The sequence below is a fragment of the Pristiophorus japonicus genome, chromosome 16 (assembly GCF_044704955.1).
Source record: "Pristiophorus japonicus isolate sPriJap1 chromosome 16, sPriJap1.hap1, whole genome shotgun sequence".
Lineage (NCBI taxonomy): Eukaryota > Metazoa > Chordata > Chondrichthyes > Pristiophoridae > Pristiophorus > Pristiophorus japonicus.
Window position 1 is genome coordinate 134,574,240 of NC_091992.1, and position 20,068 is coordinate 134,594,307.

The window sequence follows — 20,068 nt, forward strand, 5'->3', positions numbered from 1 at the left end:
TCTGCTGGTTCAAAGTCTCGATGAGGTAATTATCAGTATCAGATTTCCTGTTTACTGCATAATACAGGAAGGTGAGGGAAAGGCCGGAGATATCTGGGGAATCTAACACCTGTTTGTGTGGTTAATGAGCCAAATTCCACCTCCTTCAATCAGCCTGAATCATCCCGACTGCTGAAAGAGATCGAGGCCAATTCATGGCTCAAAGGTCAGATGGATAAAATCCAGGTCCACACTGTACCCCACCGTCTGTACCCCCCAATCTCACACTGTACCCCATCGCCTGTACCCCCCAATCATACACGATACCCCGTCCCCTTACCCCCCAATCACACACTGTACCCCACCGTCTGTACCCCCCAATCACACACTGTACCCCATCCCCCACAATCACACACTGTACCCCATCCCCCACAATCACACACTGTACCCCATCCCCTTACCCCACAATCACACACTGTACCCCATCGCCTGTACTCCCCCAATCATACACGATACCCCATCCCCTTACCCCCCAATCACACACTGTACCCATCTCCCCCTCCGCTCCCCCTCCCTCTCCCAACAACCCCCCCCCACCCAGCCTTTCTCTGTCCCCCTCCTCTCCGTTCCCCCTCCCCCGTCTCCCTCCCTCCCTCCCCCCTGAACTTACCCCTCCTCAGTGGTGTTGATAATGTCACAGATGTGGTTGAACTGGCCCCAATCCGCAGCCTGCAGTGTTCCTATCGTGGCTTTGTCTGCAAAACAAAGGTTTCACTGTTACTCAGCATCTAAAGCGACAATGGCTGAGTGAGCAGGTGGAGTGCTCACAACAACACTGGCCTTTCAGTGCACAGACCCAGGCTCAAGGCCAGGATAAGCGACAGGAACTAAAGCCTCTCCTCTCTCTCGCTCTCACCAGCTTGCAGGTCCCACAGCAGGACAATGTCGGGGCAATCCCAGTTCAGCTCTTATTGAACAGAGGCCCAGCATGGGAAACCTGCTGATCAACAGCAATCTCATTCACAGGCCCGTAGACGTGTTGGTCACAGTAACAGCACAGCACACAGCAATGTACCTGCCCTGGGAGTGTTTGATGGGACAGTGCAGAGGGAGCTTTACTCTGTATCTAACCCCCTGTGCATGCCCTGGGAGTGTTTGATGGGACAGTGTAGAGGGAGCTTTACTCTGTATCTAACCCCCTGTACCTGCCCTGGGAGTGTTTGATGGGACAGTGTAGAGGGAGCTTTACTCTGTATCTAACCCTGTGCTGTACCTGCCCTGGGAGTGTTTGATGGGACAGTGTAGAGGGAGCTTTACTCTGTATCTAACCCGTGCTGTACCCACCCTGGGAGTGTTTGATGGGACAGTGTAGAGGGAGCTTTACTCTGTATCTAACCCCCTGTACCTGCCCTGGGAGTGTTTGATGGGACAGTGTAGAGGGAGCTTTACTCTGTATCTAACCCGTGCTGTACCTGCCCTGGGGGTGTTTGATGGGACAGTGTAGAGGGAGCTTTACTCTGTATCTAACCCCGTGCTGTACCTGCCCTGGGAGTGTTTGATGGGACAGTGTAGAGGGAGCTTTACTATGTATCTAACCCGTGCTGTACCTGCCCTGGGAGTGTTTGATGGGACAGTGTAGAGGGAGCTTTACTCTGTATCTAACCCGTGCTGTACCTGCCCTGGGAGTGTTTGATGGGACAGTGTAGAGGGAGCTTTACTCTGTATCTAACCCATGCTGTACCCACCCTGGGAGTGTTTGATGGGACAGTGTAGAGGGAGCTTTACTCTGTATCTAACCCCCTGTACCTGCCCTGGGAGTGTTTGATGGGACAGGGCAGAGGGAGCTTTACTCTGTATCTAACCCGTGCTGTACCTGCCCTGGGAGTGTTTGATGGGACAGTGTAGAGGGAGCTTTACTCTATATCTAACCCGTGCTGTACCCACCCTGGGAGTGTTTGATGGGGCAGTGTAGAGGGAGCTTTACTCTGTATCTAACCCCCTGTGCCTGCCCTGGGAGTGTTTGATGGGACAGTGCAGAGGGAGCTTTACTCTGTATCTAACCCCCTGTACCTGCACTGGGAGTGTTTGATGGGACAGTGTAGAGGGAGCTTTACTCTGTATCTAACCCCGTGCTGTACCTGCCCTGGGAGTGTTTGATGGGACAGTGTAGAGGGAGCTTTACTCTGTATCTAACCCATGCTGTACCTGCCCCGGGAGTGTTTGATGGGACAGTGTAGAGGGAGCTTTACTCTGTATCTAACCCCGTGCTGTACCTGCCCTGGGAGTGTTTGATGGGACAGTGTGGAGGGAGCTTTACTCTGTATCTAACCCCCTGTACCTGCCCTGGGAGTGTTTGATGGGACAGAGAGTTAATCACTGTGTATGTGACTAGGCAGATTTCAGTATCCAGGAATGTCACAGATACTCTCACACAGTAACACCACAAAACACAAACAGTTGGGAACTGGAGAACAGGGAGAGTCAGGCCGGCAGTTACACGGACACGCTGGCAGGAGAAAATCCGGCTCCCCGCCCCCCCCCACCCCACTTCCCCCCCCCGCACCCCACATCCCCTCCCCGCCTTTGTCCCCTGCCCCCCCCCCCCCATAACAAGTCACTGAGCAGAAATGCAACAATTCACATGAAGGATTTCGGATTATGCGTGCACCAGTCTCGCAGTCCCAGCTGAATTCACAACAAAGATCCAGTAATTCACATTTGATCCGTGAGTGTTTTGACCGCGACTGGCATCACCCGAGGGAACCACTTGTCCCCTCAGGAACTGCAAACTACCTCCCTCGCTCCCTCGCAGAGCAATCGCAAGCTCCCTCTCCAACTCCCAACCGCGCTGGAGAACTCGTGTCACCCAAAGTCTCGCTCTCCCCTTCGCTTCTCATTTACAGTCGTGTTTATCCCACAGACGCTCATGTCTTCGGCAGCAACCTCCCAAACCCCCGACCTCCACCGCCTCGAGGGACGAGGGCAGCAGGCGCATGGGAACACCACCACCTCCACGTTCCCCTCCCAGTCACACACCATCCCGACTGGGAAATATATCGGCCGTTCCTTCATCGTCGCTGGGTCACAATCCCGGAACTCCCTCCCTAACAGCACTGTGGGAGCACCTTCACCACACGGACTGCAGCGGTTCAAGAAGGCGGCTCACCACCACCTTCTCAAGGGGCAATTAGGGATGGGCAATAAATGCTGGGCCTGGCCAGCGACGCCCACATCCTGTATAAGAATTTTTAAAACGTTAGTTGCATATTTCATCACAATGTGGACTCCTGTCATGTCCAGCCTCAATGCAAAGCCCAGCAGATTGCGGATTAAGCACTCTGCCAAGACTCGCACACTCTCGCCCGCCCACCCGCGTACACACACCTGCACACAAGATACAGCAGTGATGTATGGGTAAGGGAGTGTGCTGGTTATGTGACTGGACCAAGGATTCAGAGGCCTGGACTTGTTTTGTTACTCATTGTCCGATGTGGGCGTCACTGGCAAGTACAAAGGCATATTATGAAAATAATAATTTTTTTAAGTAACGTTAGCTGAGGGGTAAATATTGCCCCAGGACACCAGAACTCCCCTGCTCTTCTTCAAAAGCGCCATGGATTCTTTTACATCCACCGAGAGCAGATGGGGTCTTGGTTTAACTGACCATCCAAAATAATGGCCCCTCCGACAGTGCGGCGCTCCCTCAGTACCGCCCCTCCGACAGTGCGGCACTCCCTCAGTACTGCCCCTCCGACAGTGCGGCGCTCCCTCAGTACTGCCCCTCCGACAGTGCTGCGCTCCCTCAGTACTGCCCCTCCGACAGTGCGGCGCTCCCTCAGTACTGCCCCTCCGACAGTGCGGCGCTCCCTCAGTACTGCCCCTCCGACAGTGCGGCTCTCCCTCGGTACTGCCCCTCCGACAGTGCAGCACTCCCTCGGTACTGCACTGGAGTGTCAGCGTAGATTCTGGGCTCTCTGGAGTGGGGCTTGAACCCACGACCTTCTTACTCTGAGGTGGGAGAGAGTGTGCTGCACCCTGAGCCACGGCTGACACTGTTGGCCAGTGAGACTTCCATTCATGAAACCACAGGTGAAAGGAATCTTAAGTAGCATCAAATTGGGCGTGGTCCAGGACCGGGGCAAGGTAGACCTCCATCTTCCCAAAGATTGCGATTCAACCCTTGGAGTCCAGGAATCATTCTGGTCAATCTACGCTGCACTCCCCCTGCTCCGTCCCTGGGTGTCCTCAATACTTGTCAGGTTTGAGCAAAGCTCCATCCACACTGAACTGACCATGTGCCCCCGTTCTCCGCGCCCCCCCCCCACCCCGTTCTCTGCTCCCCCCTGTTCTCTGCGTCCCTCCCCCGCTCTCTGCCCCCCACCCCCGTTCTCCGTGACCCCCCCCCCGGCTCTCCGTGCCCCCCTTCCCCACACTAGCCGACCCGGTGATTAGCTGAACCTCACGGACCAGAAGGTCCCAGGATTAATCTCCAGTTTGTGCCAAGCTGTCTGATCTCGTTCCGGTTGGTCTCAGTACCCTTGCATTGAGGGATGGGGTGGGGCGGGGGGGGGGGGTCGGTGAGAGGATCAATAAAATCCCCATCCGATTGCCATCTATTGCCCACTGCTGTAAGTGCTTGTGACATTGGATGGAGGCTGTGATGCCTCTCGCAGTCAAATAGCCATGTGTGAAATCCCTTCAGAGACTCACCCCTCACTGTCTCTGTACGACCCCTCTCCCCCACAGATTCCGGCCTGTTGTCCACGCCTCCCTCCCTCCCTCTGCCCCACCATCATTCACCTCGGCCCCTCTGGAATAACCTCTCTAAACCCCTTCACGTCCCTCCTCCTCCAAAAACATCCATCTCCCAGCCAAGCTGTTGGTCACCCCGCCAAACCTCTCCTGTCACTCCGCCTCCTCCTCGCGCCCCTGTGAAACGTAATCGGGCGTTTTCCTGTGCTGGGAAAGAGACTGCTGGAAATGCTTGTTGTTGTGAGTCTCACTGACTGGCCTCCTGTAAACAGCGGGATCCTGCAGTGCGACCACAACCAGCGGGGGTGGGGTCTCTCCCACTGACCCGATATCTCCCAAACCCCCACACCCCCGCGTCCTCTCACAGTGAGATCACCAATCACCGCTGTGTTAGGGCCAGTCGAATAATGTGGGCTCATCTGTTGCAAATTAGGCTGAGACTGCCTAACCCATCCAACCCAGGATGTGCAGCCAGTGAGAGAGGAGGCTTCGAGCGGGATTCGAATCGGACGCCGGGAAATAAACTGCTTCCTCTGTGTACAGGTTCGAACCAGTGCCACTCCGTTATCAGCTCCTCGCCCCTCCCTATCTCCGTCTCCACCTCCGGCTCCACAACCCTCCGAGATCTCTGTAACCTCCTCCGGCCCCACAACCCTCCGAGATCTCTGTAACCTCCTCCGGCCCCACAACCCTCCGAGATCTCTGTAACCTCCTCCGGCCCCACAACCCTCCGAGATCTCTGTAACCTCCTCCGGCCCCACAACCCTCCGAGATCTCTGTAACCTCCTCCGGCCCCACAACCCTCCGAGATCTCTGTAACCTCCTCCGGCCCCACAACCCTCCGAGATCTCTGTAACCTCCTCCGGCCCCACAACCCTCCGAGATCTCTGTAACCTCCTCCGGCCCCACAACCCTCCGAGATCTCTGTAACCTCCTCCGGCCCCACAACCCTCCGAGATCTCTGTAACCTCCTCCGGCCCCACAACCCTCCGAGATCTCTGTAACCTCCTCCGGCCCCACAACCCTCCGAGATCTCTGTAACCTCCTCCGGCCCCACAACCCTCCGAGATCTCTGTAACCTCCTCCGGCCCCACAACCCTCCGAGATCTCTGTAACCTCCTCCGGCCCCACAACCCTCAGAGATCTCTGCGCTCCTCCAATTCTGCCCTCTTACACGTTCCCGAATTTCATCGCTCCACCATTGGCGGCCGTGCCTTCAGCTCTAGAATTCCCTCCCTAAACCTCTCCCCCCTTGCTCCCTCTCCTTTTAGTCGCTCCATAAAACCGAGGTATTTGACCAAACATTTGGTGACCTGTCTTAATGTCTCCTTCTTTGGCTCAGTGTTGATTTTACAACTGGTGGTGCTCCTGGGAAATGCCATTGGGATGTTACAGGTGCTCTATAAATGCAAGTTATGATGTTTAGGAACAGCGCTGGGCGATTTACTCGCTTATGTATTTTCTGTCTTTACCCGTGTTCCTGCTCTCCTGACTGGGCTGCGTTTCAGATGCTGAGTCACAAACTGGCACTGCCTTCCTCCAAATGTCTTTTCATGTATTTGGCATCAGGAGATCGCAATCAGAGTGAGTCAGGGGCTGATACAAGATTGAGCCAGCAACAGGTTTGCCTTCATACCGTCTCCCCCCTTGTCCAGTTTACACAAGACACAGTTATCACAGAGCAGCCAGCTCCTGCATTGTGTAAAGTGTCAGCCGTGGCTCAGTGCATCACTCTCTCGCCTGAGTCAGAAGGTCGTAGGTTCAAGTCCCACTCCAGAGACTTGAGCACAAAACTCCCAGTGCAGTACTGAGGGAGTGCCGCACTGTCGGAGGGGCAGTACTGAGGGAGCGCCGCACTGTCAGAGGAGCAATACTGAGGGAGTGCCGCACTGTCGGAGGAGCAGTACTGTCGGAGGGGCAGTACTGAGGGAGCGTCGCACTGTCGGAGGGGCAGTACTGAGGGAGTGCCGCACTGTCGGAGGGGCAGTACTGAGGGAGTGCCGCACTGTCGGAGGGGCAGTACTGAGGGAGTGCCGCACTGTCGGAGGGGCAGTACTGAGGGAGCGTCGCACTGTCAGAGGAGCAGTACTGTCGGAGGGGCAGTACTGAGGGAGTGCAGCACTGTCGGAGGGGCAGTACTGGAGGAGTGCCGCACTGTCGGAGGGGCAGTACTGAGGGAGTGCAGCACTGTCGGAGGGGCAGTACTGAGGGAGTGCCGCACTGTTGGAGGGACAGTACTGAGGGAGCGTCGCACTGTCGGAGGGACAGTACTGAGGGAGTGCAGCACTGTCGGAGGGGCAGTACTGAGGGAGTGCCGCACTGTCGGAGGGGCAGTACTGAGGGAGCGTCGCACTGTCAGAGGAGCAGTACTGTCGGAGAGGCAGTACTGAGGGAGTGCAGCACTGTCGGAGGGGCAGTACTGGAGGAGTGCCGCACTGTCGGAGGGGCAGTACTGAAGGAGTGCAGCACTGTCGGAGGGGCAGTACTGAGGGAGTGCCGCACTGTTGGAGGGACAGTACTGAGGGAGCGTCGCACTGTCGGAGGGGCAGTACTGAGGGAGTGCAGCACTGTCGGAGGGGCAGTACTGAGGGAGTGCCGCACTGTCGGAGGGGCAGTACTGAGGGAGTGCAGCACTGTCGGAGGGGCAGTACTGAGGGAGTGCAGCACTGTCGGAGGGACAGTACTGAGGGAGCGTTGCACTGTTTCGGGGCGTATCCAAGGAAAGTCGTGCAATAACCGGTTTGATGATGGGACGCGACAGCGCAACATGCAAGGACCCGTGCCCGGCAGGCAGAATCACACGTGCCTTCTCTGTGTGTTGGGATTAGTTTTGGAAGTTGCCGCACAAACTGAACGGGCAAAGTCTTCCTGCTGTGCTGTAAACTTTTACGATTCTGCAGATAGCGCAAAGAACTCTCCCCACCCCCCATCCCACGCTCCCCAACGCTTTGTTTCTTTGTTTTAACTTCCAAACATCTGAAAGTTAGGGATGGATCATTTTAAGTTGAGATTGAGTCGGTACCCATGGAATTGCACAGTAACGCTCAGAGCAAGTGTGGTATTGAGGTGAAACAGTGTTGGCGAGCAGGGCACTAGGAGCATAGATGTAATTCACTCCACATTTTAAAGTCATATACTCTGTCCTTAAATATTATAATAATTTCTAACGGAAATATATACGTTCACATTTGGACTGGAACGTGCCCATGTATAAAATTATGAGGGGCCGAGACTGGATAGAACGGATCTATTTCCCTTAGTAGAGGGGTCAACAAACAGGATTTAAAGTAATTGGCAAAAGGATACGAGGGGAAATTTCTTCCCCCAGAGGGTGGTGGGATCTGGAACTCACTGCCTGAAAGGGTGATAGAGGCAGAAACCCTCACCGCATTTAAAACCTACTTGGCCAACACAGACACACCATCGTCATCATAGGCAGTCCCTCAGAATCGAGGAAGACTTGCTTCCACTCTAAAAGTGAGTTCTCAGGTGGCTGAACAGTCCAATACGGGAATTACAGTCTCTGTCACAGGTGGGACAGACAGTGGTTGAGGGAAAGGGAGGGTGGGACTGGTTTGCCGCACGCTCCTTCCGCTGCCTGCGCTTGGTTTCTGCATACTCTCGGCGATGAGACTCGAGGTGCTCAGCGCCCTCCCGGATGCACTTCCTCCACTTAGGGCGGTCTTTGGCCAGGGACTCCCAGGTGTCGGTGGGGATGTTGCACTTTATCAGGGAGGCTTTGAGGGTGTCCTTGAAAAGTTTCTTCTGCTCACCTGGGGCTCGCTTGCCGTGTAGGAGTTCCGAGTAGAGCGCTTGCTTTGGGAGTCTCGTGTCTGGCCTGCAAACAATGTGGTCTGCCCAATGGAGCTGGTCGAGTGTGGTCAGTGCTTCAATGCTGGGGATGTTGGCCTGGTCGAGGACACTAATGTTGGTGCGTCTGTCCTCCCAGGGGATTTGTAGGATCTTGCGGAGACAGCGTTGGTGGTATTTCTCCAGCGATTTGAGGTGTCTACTGTATATCGTCCATGTCTCTGAGCCATACAGGAGGGCGGGTATCACTACAGCCCTGTAGACCATAAGCTTGGTAGCAGATTTGAGGGCCTGGTCTTCAAATACTCTCTTCCTCAGGCGACCGAAGGCTGCGCTGGCGCACTGGGGGCAGTGTTGGACCTCGTCGTTGATGTCTGCCCTTGCTGATAATAGGCTCCCGAGATATGGAAAGTGGTCCACGTTGTCCAGGGCCATGCCGTAGATCTGATGACCGGGGGGCAGTGCTGTGTGTCAGGGTCAGGTTGGTGGAGGACCTTTATCTTATGGATGTTTAGTGTAAGGCCCGTGCTTTCGTACGCCTCAGTGAAGATGTTGACGATGGTTTGGAGTTCAGTCTCTGAATGTGTGCAGACGCAATGGGCCGAATGGCCTTCTGTGCCGTAAAGCTCTATGATTTCTATGTAAACTTGTCACGTTGTAATTACACCCTCCTGCCTGTGGCGGCGCTGCAGCAGGATCGCCAGGCTCGGGTTATCATCATCGGCAGTCCCTCGTATCGAGGATGCCCTGCTTCCACTCCAAAAAGTGATGAGTTCATAGAAACATAGAATAGGTGCAGGAGCAGGCCATTCGGCCCTTCGAGCCTGCACCACCATTCAATAAGATCATGGCTGATCACTCCCTCAGTTCCCCTTTCCTGCTTTCTCTCCATACCCCTTGATCCCCTTTAGCCGTAAGGGCCATATCTAACTCCCTCTTGAATATATCCAATGAACTGGCATCAACAACTCTCTGCGGTAGGGAATTCCACAGGTTAACAACTCTCTGAGTGAAGAAGTTTCTCATCTCAGTCCTAAATGGCCTACCCCTTATCCTAAAGACTGTGTCCCCTGGTTCTGGACTTCCCCAACATCGAGAACATTCTACCTGCATCTAACCTGTCCAGTCACGTCAGAATTTTATATGTTTCTATGAGATCCCCTCTCATCCATCTAAACTCCAGTGAATAAAGGCCCAGTTGATCCCGTCTCTCCTCAAATGTCAGTCCTGCCATCCCGGGAATCAGTCTGGTGAACCTTCGCTGCACTCCCTCAATAGCAAGAATGTCCTTCCTCAGATTAGGAGACCAAAACTGAACACAATATTCCAGGTGTGGCCTCACCAAGGCCCTGTACAACTGCAGTAAGACCTCCCTGCTCCTATACTCAAATCCCCTCGCTATGAAGGCCAACATACCATTTGCCTTCTTCACCGCCTGCTGTACCTGCATGCCCACTTTCAGTGACTGATGAACCATGACACCCAGGTCTCGTTGCACCTCCCCTTTTCCTAATCTGCCGCCATTCAGATAATATTCTGTCTTCGCGTTTCTGCCCCAAAGTGGATAACCTCACATTTATCCACATTATACTGCATCTGCCATGCATTTGCCCACTCACCTAATCTGTCCAAGTCGCTCTGCAGCCTCTGAGCGTCCTCCTCACAGCTCACACCACCACCCAGCTTAGTGCCATCTGCAAACTTGGAGATATTACACTCAATTCCTTCATCTAAATCGTTAATGTATATTGTAAAGAGATGGGGTCCCAGCACTGAGCCCTGCGGCACTCCACTAGTCACTGCCTGCCATTCTGAAAAGGACCCGTTTATCCCGACTCTCTGTTCACAGGTGTTTCAATGAAGGACCTAAGATTCCAGATCCCGGACTACATCCTGAAGGGTGGAAGATGCCTGTGCATGGATTCTTTTAATGTGGGGTGACCGTTGCACACCAGCCACCACACGGGCTTGACAGAGCCAGGTCTTGGTCCAGTGGCAAGGGTTAACCAGGATGACTGGAGACCAGCTCTGCTGCACGGACCGAGAGCGCCCACATATCGCAGTGTGGGCTGGGCCCGTGCTGCCCCTGGGCCCTCGCCTCTCCTGGGCCCTGATCACATCGCTACACAATCTCTCGCCGCTCCTTCGCCCCGACCTTGCTGCTCCTGCTGTACCTGCCCACGCTCCAATCACCGACCTGGACCTTGATGATGTCCCTCTTCGCTGCCGTCGCCCTCCTGCACCAGCTCGCGCTGCTCCCTGGAGTAGTACGTCTCCGTGTCGCTCCAGAGGCTGCTCGCCGCCCCTTTTATGGCCCCGGGTTATAGGGCCTGCTGAACAGCAGCATCGGTGTGGGTCCAGCGAGCATTCTCCTTCCCACATGGCTTGGGAGGGCGACAGAGGCACCCACAAGTTTAATACATCCAGTGCACCACTCTCTGTGTAGGACACAGCCCTATGGGCCTGGGAGTCTTCATGGTCTATAATAGAACAAACCAACTTACATTGATATAGCGCCTTTCACATCCTCAGAACGTCCCAAAGTGCTACACCGAAAATCTATGGTCACTGTTGTTTTATTTGCATATGGCAAGGTCCAGTTAATCTGTTTTTATAGTGATGTTGGTTGAGGGATAAATATTGGCCCAGGACACTGGGGAGAACTCCCCTGCTCTTCTTCAAAATAGTGCCATGGGATATTTTACATCCATCCAAGGAGGCAGATGGGGCCTCGGTTTAGCATCTCGTCCAAAAGACTGCAACTCCGACAGTGCAGCACTCCCTCAGTACTGCCCCTCCGACAGTGCGGCACGCCCTCAGTACTGCCCCTCTGACATTGCGGGGCTCCCTCAGTACTGCCCCTCCGACAGTGCAGCACTCCCTCAATACTGCCCCTCCGACAGTGCGGGGCTCCCTCAGTAGTGCCCCTCCGACAGTGCTGCACTCCCTCAGTACTGCCCCTCCGACAGTGTGGGGCTCCCTCAGTACTGCCCCTCCGACACTGCGGTGCACCCTCAGTACTGCCCCTCCGACAGTGCGGCACTCCCTCAGTACTGCCCCTCCGACAGTGTGGGGCACCCACAGTACTGCCCCTCCGACACTGCGGGGCTCCCTCAGTACTGCCCCTCCGACAGTGCAGCACTCCCTCAGTACTGCCCCTCCGACAGTGCGGCGCTCCCTCAGTACTGCCCCTCCGACAGTGCGGCGCTCCCTCAGTACTGCCCCTCCGACAGTGCAGCACTCCCTCAGTACTGCACTGGGAGCGTCGGCCTAGATTTTTGTGCTCAAGTCTCTGGACTGAGACTTGAATCCACGAGCTTTTGCCTGAGTGGCGAGAGTGCTGCCCACTGAATCACAGCTGATACTATGGTTCCCGCCGATGTGTCGATATGACAAGTTTACCAATCACTTCATGCTGAAGACGTGCCCATGATTGTCCTCGGTTGACTATAAGCTGCACCCTAAAGCCTGCCGATTGCCGAGTTGCCAACCGTGCGGTGCCCTCAGTTAGTGTTTGTTTGGGCTGTGAGCATTACTGGGATCAGCAGTCACCCCTCCCTCGCCCCCTCCATCAGTTGCTCAATCCCACGGGATTGTAAACTACGTCAGTCAGTGCAGAAACCCAATTAACGTGGCAAACATCTGCCTCATGACACCCTGCAACATAAACACAGCTGTGTGCTTGTTAGCAAAGTTTGTTAACAGTTAATAACAATTTTGTTATTAACGAGGGTATTTTGGGGTTGTGTTAACTTGCACACAGCGATGCCATTAAGCGAGTCAGGTTGGTAAATGCACACCGACCCGTCCTCCAGTGTCAGCCGTGGCTCAGTGGGCAGCACACCCGCCTCTGAGTCAGGAGGGCGTGGGTTCAAGTCCCACTCCAAAGACTTGAGCACAAAAATCTAGGCTGACATTCTAGTGCAGTGCTGAGGGAGTGCCGCACTGTCGGAGGTGCTGTCTTTCAGATGAGACATTAAACTGAGGCCCCATCTGCTCTCTCAGGTGGACGTAACAGATCTCATGGTACTATTTCGAAGAAGAGCAGGGGAGTTCTCCCCAGTGTTCTGGGTTAATATTTATCCCTCAATCAACATCACTAACACAGATTATCTGGTCATTATCACATTGCTGTGTGTGGGAGCTTGCTGTGCGCAAATTGGCTGCCACGTTTCCCACATTACAACAGTGACTACACTCCAAAAGTACTTCATTGGCTGTAAAGCACTTTGGGACGTCCGGTGGTCGAGAAAAGCACTATATAAATGCAAGCCTTTCTTTTACCTGCCCTGGGAGTGTTTGATGGGACAGTGTAGAGAGAGCTTTACTCTGTATCTAACCCCCTGTACTTGCTCTGGGAGTGTTTGATGGGACAGTGTAGAGGGAGCTTTACTCTGTATCTAACCCCCTGGGAGTGTTTGATGGGACAGTGTAGAGGGAGCTTTACTCTGTATCTAACCCGTGCTGTACCTGCCCTGGGAGTGTTTGATGGGACAGTGTAGAGGGAACTTTACTCTGTATCTAACCCCCTGTACCTGCCCTGGGAGTGTTTGATGGGACAGTGTAGAGGGAGCTTTACTCTGTATCTAACCCCCTGTACCTGCCCTGGGAGTGTTTGATGGGACAGTGTAGAGGGAGCTTTACTCTGTATCTAACCCCGTGCTGTACCTGCCCTGGGAGTGTTTGATGGGACAGTGTAGAGGGAGCTTTACTCTCTGTTGTACCTGAATGGGAGAGATTCTGTGGCACTTATGTCCCTCACGTATTTCACCAAAAGAGCAATTAACGATAGGTGCACTGAATTCGGTGTTAAATCGGAGATTGTGATTGGTTATCCTGCACCTTTCCAAATACTCAGAATTTCACCCGTGACAAAGAAAAACACTCAATTTCTGGAATCCAAAATAAAACCAGAAATGGCTGTAACCGGCGAATCGATGCACACCCTGCACCAGCCTCCCCTCTCCAGGTACTGTGTCGTTGCAGAGGTTTCCATTTCCTTTCAGCAATGATTGATTATGAACCATTGTTTTAATTCCTGCCTTTTACTGATAGTCCAATATTTACTGCAGCATCAATAAATCATTAACAAAACCTCCGGATTTGCCAACACTGTTTGTTTTACTTCTCGGCTCTAAGGGACAAGGGAAATGTTGAAGATAAGAGCCTGTCTTTGCGTGGCGCTGTTGATGGTCTCAGCAAGCTCTCAGCTTTTCACCACACGTATTACTGAGTTGGATGAAGGGATCGAAGCGATACGACCGAGTCAGTACACGGCTCGCAGTTCGGAGGCACAGCAAGCAGGTGTTTACAGGAGCAGGAAGTGAGACAGGAACAGAACTACAGGCACAAACACAAGCAAGTGGGCAAACCTGTGACAGATGCAGTTCAATGTGGGGAAGTGTGAGGTCATCCACTTTGGACCAGAGAAAGACGCATAGAAAGAAAGACTTGCATTTATATAGCGTCTTTCACGACCACCGGACGTCTCAACGCGCTTTACAACCAAAGAAGTACTTTTGGAGTGTAGTCACTGTTGTAATGTGGGAAACGCAGCAGCCAATTTTCGCACAGCAAGCTCCCACACACAGCAATGTGATAATGACCAGATAATCAGTTTTTTTGGTTATGTTGATTGAGGGATAAATATTGGCCCAGGACACTGGGGAGAACTCCCCTGCTCTTCTTCAAAATAGTGCCATGGGATCTTTTACACCCACCTGAGAGCAGACGGGGCCTCGGTTTAACGTCTCATCCGAAAGACGGAATCTCCGACAGTGCGGCACTCCCTCAGTACTGCCCTGGGAGTGTCAGCCTAGATTTTTGTGCTCAAGTCTCTGGAGTGGGACTTGAACCCACAACCTTCGGACTCAGAGGCGAGAGTGCTGCCCCCTGAGCCACAGCTGACGTTAACTGAACAGGACATAGGAGTGGGAATCGGCCCCTCGAGCCTGCTCTGCCATTCAATAAGATCATGGCTGATCTTCTACCCCAATCCACCTTCCCGCCCAGCCCCATATTCTTTGATTCTCTTAGTATCCAAAAAATAATTCAATCTCAACCTTGAATGTACTCATCGATTCAGCATCCACAACTCTTTGGGGACAGAGAATTCCACATTCAGAATCCCGAGGGAAAAAATTCCTCATCTCAGACTCAAATGACAGACCCCTTACCCTGAGACTATGCCCCCTGGTTCCAGACACTCCAGCCCGGGGGAAACAACCTCTCAGCATCCACCCTGTCAATCCCCCTCAGAATCTTGTATTATTCTTCTAAACTCCAGACAATATAGGTCTAATCTTAATCTCTCCTCCTCTGCCAAGGGACCTGTCCAGTGAATCTTCGTTACACCACCTCCAAGGCAAGTATATCTTTCCTCAGATAAGGACTGCCCATCACAGGTTCGTTGAAAGAATCAAAGGAAATCAATCATGGGATGGGGCTTTCCCTCACTGCGGCTCTTGGTGACACTATCTGAGGCTGCCCACATCTTCACCATCTGACAATTGCCTCCCTGCAAATGTAACTCGGGAGGGGCAAGGTGGGCCGGGGCTCCTGCCCTCAGCACCATGCACTGAGCCCAGCAGGGCCGTTTGCCCCGCGGGCCCACCCGGACACTCACTGAGAGGCTACACACGGGCAACTGGGCAACGTAGAGAGGGCAGTGCCCACAGAACCTGACCCCCACCCCCTGCCCCTCGAACCCGACCCCTGCCCCTCAAACCCGACCCCTGCCCCTCGAACCCGACCCATGTCCCTCGAACCCGACCCATGTCCCTCGAACCCGACCCATGTCCCTCGAACCCGACCCATGTCCCTCGAACCCGACCCATGTCCCTCGAACCCGACCCATGTCCCTCGAACCCGACCCCTGCCCCTCGAACCCGACCCTTGCCCCTCGTACCTGACCCATGTCCCTCGAACCCGACCCCTGTCCCTCGAACCCGACCCATGTCCCTCGAACCCGACCCCTGCCCCTGGAAACCGACCACTGCCCCTCGTACCCGACCCCTGCCCCTCGAACCCGCTCCCTGCCCCTCGAACCCGACCCATGTCCCTCGAATCCGACACATGTCCCTCGAACCCGACCCATGTCCCTCGAACCCGACCCATGTCCCTCGAACCCGACCCCTGCCCCCTGTCCCTCGAACCCGACCCATGTCCCTCGAACCCGACCCCTGCCCCTCGAACCCGCTCCCTGCCCCTCGAACCCGACCCATGTCCCTCGAATCCGACACATGTCCCTCGAACCCGACCCATGTCCCTCGAACCCGACCCATGTCCCTCGAACCCGACCTCTGCCCCGTCCCTCGAACACGACTCCTGCTCCTCGAACCCGACCACTGCCCCCGTCCCTTGAACCCGATCCATGTCCCTCGAACCCAACCCCGTCCCTCGAACCCGACCCCTGCCCCCTGTCCCTCGAACACGACTCCTGCTCCTCGTACCCGACCCCTGCCCCTCGAGCCTGACCACTGCCCCTCGAACCCGACCCCTGTCCCTCGAACCCGACGCCTGCCCCTGGAACCCGACCCCTGCCCCCTATCCCTCGAACCCGACCCCTGCCACTGGAACCCGACCCCTGCCACTGGAACCCGACCCCTGCCCCCTGCCCCTGGAACCCGACCCCTGCCACTGGAACCCGACCCCTGCCCCTGGAACCCGACCCCTGCCCCTGGAACCCGACCCCTGCCCCCTGACCCCTGCCCCCTGCCCCTGGAACCCGACCCCGGGCCCCTGTCCCTCGAACACGACTCCTGCTCCTTGAACCCGACCCCTGCCCCTGGAACCCGACCCCTGCCCCCTGTCCCTCGAACACGACCCCTGTCCTCTGCCCCTGGAACCCGACCCCTGCCCCCTGCCCCTGGAACCTGACCCCTGTCCCTGGAACCCGACCCCTGCCCCCTGCCCCTGGAACCCGACCCCTGCCCCTGGAACCCGACCCCTGCCCCCTGTCCCTCGAACACGACCCCTGCCCTCTGCCCCTGGAACCCGACCCCTGCCCCCTGCCCCGCCCACAGCGGGAGCCCGGGGACGGCCACATTCCCCGGTGGGGGGGGGGGGGTGCAGTGAGTCTCTCGGGCTGCCGCTCCAGGACCCGCACCCGGCGGCACGCCCCGCCCGCGCCCCGCCCCCCGGCCCCCGCTGTGCCCCCGCGCCCCGCCCCCCGGCCCCCGCTGTGCCCCCGCGCCCCGCCCCCCGGCCCCCGCTGTGCCCCCGCGCCCCGCCCCCCGGCCCCCCGCTGTGCCCCCGCGCCCCGCCCCCCGGCCCCCCGCTGTGCCCCCGCCCCCCGGGCCCCCGCCCGCGCCCCGCCCCCGGGCCCCCGCCCGCGCCCCGCCCCCCGGCCCCCCGCTGTGCCCCCGCGCCCCGCCCCCCGGCCCCCCGCTGTGCCCCCGCCCCCCGGGCCCCCGCCCGCGCCCCGCCCCCCGGCCCCCCGCTGTGCCCCCGCGCCCCGCCCCCCGGCCCCCCGCTGTGCCCCCGCCCCCCGGGCCCCCGCCCGCGCCCCGCCCCCGGGCCCCCCGGCCCCCGCTGTGCCCCCGCCCCCCGGGCCCCCGCCCGCGCCCCGCCCCCGGGCCCCCCGGCCCCCGCTGTGCCCCCGCCCCCCGGGCCCCCGCCCGCGCCCCGCCCCCGGGCCCCCCGGCCCCCGCTGTGCGCCCGCGCCCCGGCCCCGGGCCCCCCGGCCCCCGCTGTGCCCCCGCCCCCCGGGCCCCCGCCCGCGCCCCGGCCCCGGGACCCCCGGCCCCCGCTGTGCCCCCGCCCCCCGGCCCCCGCCCCCCGGCCCCCGCTGTGCCCCCGCCCCCCGGCCCCCGCTGTGCCCCCGGCCCCCGGGCCCGCCTTACCGATCAGGTTCCCGGCCCGGGTGCTGAACGGATCCTTGGCCGCTTTGGCGAACGCCATGTCCCGCCGCAACAGCCGCTCCCGGCTGGTCCGCTCGGGGCGGGGCCAAGGGCTGGGGGGCGGGGTCTTGGGCCGGGGGCGGGGCTCCGGGATCGGTCTGGGATCGGGGTGGATCACACCGGGAACCGTCCATCGGGAAATCCAGGCTCCCACTGAGGGAGTGCCGCACTGTCGGAGGGGCAGTACTGAGGGAGTGCCGCACTGTCGGAGGGGCAGTACTGAGGGAGTGCCGCACTGTCGGAGGGGCAGTACTGAGGGAGCGCCGCACTGTCGGAGGGGCAGTACTGAGGGAGTGCCGCACTGTCGGAGGGGCAGTACTGAGGGAGTGCCGCACTGTCGGAGGGGCAGTACTGAGGGAGCGCCGCACTGTCGGAGGGGCAGTACTGAGGGAGTGCCGCACTGTCGGAGGGGCAGTACTGAGGGAGCACTGCACTGTCGGAGGGCCAGTACTGAGGGAGTGCCGCACTGTCGGAGGGGCAGTACTGAGGGAGCGCCGCACTGTCGGAGGGGCAGTACTGAGGGAGTGCCGCACTGTCGGAGGGGCAGTACTGAGGGAGTGCCGCACTGTCGGAGGGGCAGTACTGAGGGAGCACTGCACTGTCGGAGGGCCAGTACTGAGGGAGCGCCGCACTGTCGGAGGGGCAGTACTGAGGGAGCGCCGCACTGTCGGAGGGGCAGTACTGAGGGAGTGCCGCACTGTCGGAGGGGCAGTACTGAGGGAGTGCCGCACTGTCGGAGGGGCAGTACTGAGGGAGCACTGCACTGTCGGAGGGCCAGTACTGAGGGAGCGCCGCACTGTCGGAGGGGCAGTACTGAGGGAGCGCCGCACTGTCGGAGGGGCAATACTGAGGGAGCACCGCACTGTCGGAGGGGCAGTACTGAGGGAGTGCTGCACTGTCAGAGGGGCAGTACTGAGGGAGTGCCGCACTGTCGGAGGGGCATTACTGAGGGAGTGCCGCACTGTCGGAGGGGCAGTACTGAGGGAGTGCCGCACTGTCGGAGGGGCATTACTGAGGGAGTGCCGCACTGTCGGAGGGGCAGTACTGAGGGAGTGCCGCACTGTCGGAGGGGCAGTACTGAGGGAGTGCCGCACTGTCGGCGGGGCAGTACTGAGGGAGCGCCGCACTGGCGGAGGGGCAGTACTGAGGGAGCGCCGCACTGGCGTAGGTTCAGTACTGAGGGAGCGCCGCACTGGCGGAGGGGCAGTACTGAGGGAGTGCCGCACTGTCGGAGGGGCAGTACTGAGGGAGAGCCGCACTGTCGGAGGGACTGACTGAGGGAGCGCTGCACTGTCGGAGGGGCAGAACTGAGGGAGAGCCGCACTGTCGGAGGGGTAGTACTGAGGGAGTGCCGCACTGTCGGAGGGGCAGTACTGAGGGAGCGCCGCACTGTCGGAGGACAGTACTGAGGGAGTGCCGCACTGTCGGAGGGGCAGTACTGAGGGAGAGCCGCACTGTCGGAGGGGCAGTACTGAGGGAGAGCCGCACTGTCGGAGGGGTAGTACTGAGGGAGTGCCGCACTGTCGGAGGGGCAGTACTGAGGGAGCGCCGCACTGTCGGAGGACAGTACTGAGGGAGTGCCGCACTGTCGGAGGGGCAGTACTGAGGGAGCGCCGCACTGTCGGAGGGGCAGTACTGAGGGAGTGCCGCACTGTCGGAGGACAGTACTGAGGGAGTGCCGCACTGTCGGAGGGGCAGTACTGAGGGAGCGCCGCACTGTCGGAGGGGCAGTACTGAGGGAGCGCCACACTGTCGGAGGGGCAGGACTGAGGGAGAGCCGCACTGTCGGAGGGGCAGTACTGAGGGAGCGCCGCACTGTCGGAGGGGCAGTACTGAGGGAGCGCCGCACTGTCTGAGGGGCAGTACTGAGGGAGAGCCGCACTGTCGGAGGGGCAGTACTGAGGGAGCGCCGCACTGACGGAGGGGCAGTACTGAGGGAGAGCCGCAATGTCGGAGGGGCAGCACTGAGGGAGTGCAGCACTGTCGGAGGGGCGGTACTGAGGGAGTGCCGCACTGTCGGAGGGGCAGTGCTGAGGGAGTGCCGCACTGTCGGAGGGGCAGGACTGAGGGAGAGCCGCACTGTCGGAGGGGCAGTACTGAGGGAGCGCCGCACTGTCGGAGGGGCAGTACTGAGGGAGCGCCGCACTGTCCGAGGGGCAGTACTGAGGGAGAGCCGCACTGTCGGAGGGGCAGTACTGAGGGAGTGCCGCACTGTCGGAGGGGCAGTACTGAGGGAGAGCCGCACTGTCGGAGGGGCAGCACTGAGGGAGTGCAGCACTGTCGGAGGGGCAGTGCTGAGGGAGTGCCGCACTGTCGGAGGGGCAGTGCTGAGGGAGTGCCGCACTGTCGGAGGGGCAGTGCTGAGGGAGCGCCGCACTGTAGGAGGGGCAGTACTGAAGGAGTGCCGCACTGTCGGAGGGGCGGTAGTGAGGGAGCGCCGTACACTCGGAGAGGCGGTACTGAGGGAGCCCCGCACTGTCGGAGGTGCTGCACTGAGGGAGTTCCGCACTGTCGGAGGGGCAGTACTGAGGGAGCGCCGCACTCTCGGAGGGGCGGTACTGAGGGAGCCCCTCACTGTCGGAGGGGCAGTACTGAGGGAGCGCCGCACTGTCGGAGGGGCAGTACTG

The 20,068-nt window shown here is 58.3% G+C and overlaps 1 protein-coding gene across 1 annotated transcript in view; it reads right to left on the reverse strand.

Moving 5' to 3' along the window:
- LOC139226234 (TOM1-like protein 1) overlaps positions 1 to 17,496 on the reverse strand; it is a 60,091-nt gene extending 42,595 nt beyond the window's left edge. Inside the window, exons 1-2 of the mRNA XM_070856856.1 lie at positions 17,385 to 17,496; positions 650 to 734 (exon numbers count right to left, since the gene is read on the reverse strand). Coding sequence (XP_070712957.1) covers positions 650 to 734; positions 17,385 to 17,442 — 143 coding nt within the window. The 5' untranslated portion in view covers positions 17,443 to 17,496. The remainder of the gene's footprint in view (positions 1 to 649; positions 735 to 17,384) is intronic.
- Positions 17,497 to 20,068: the final 2,572 nt, after the last annotated feature.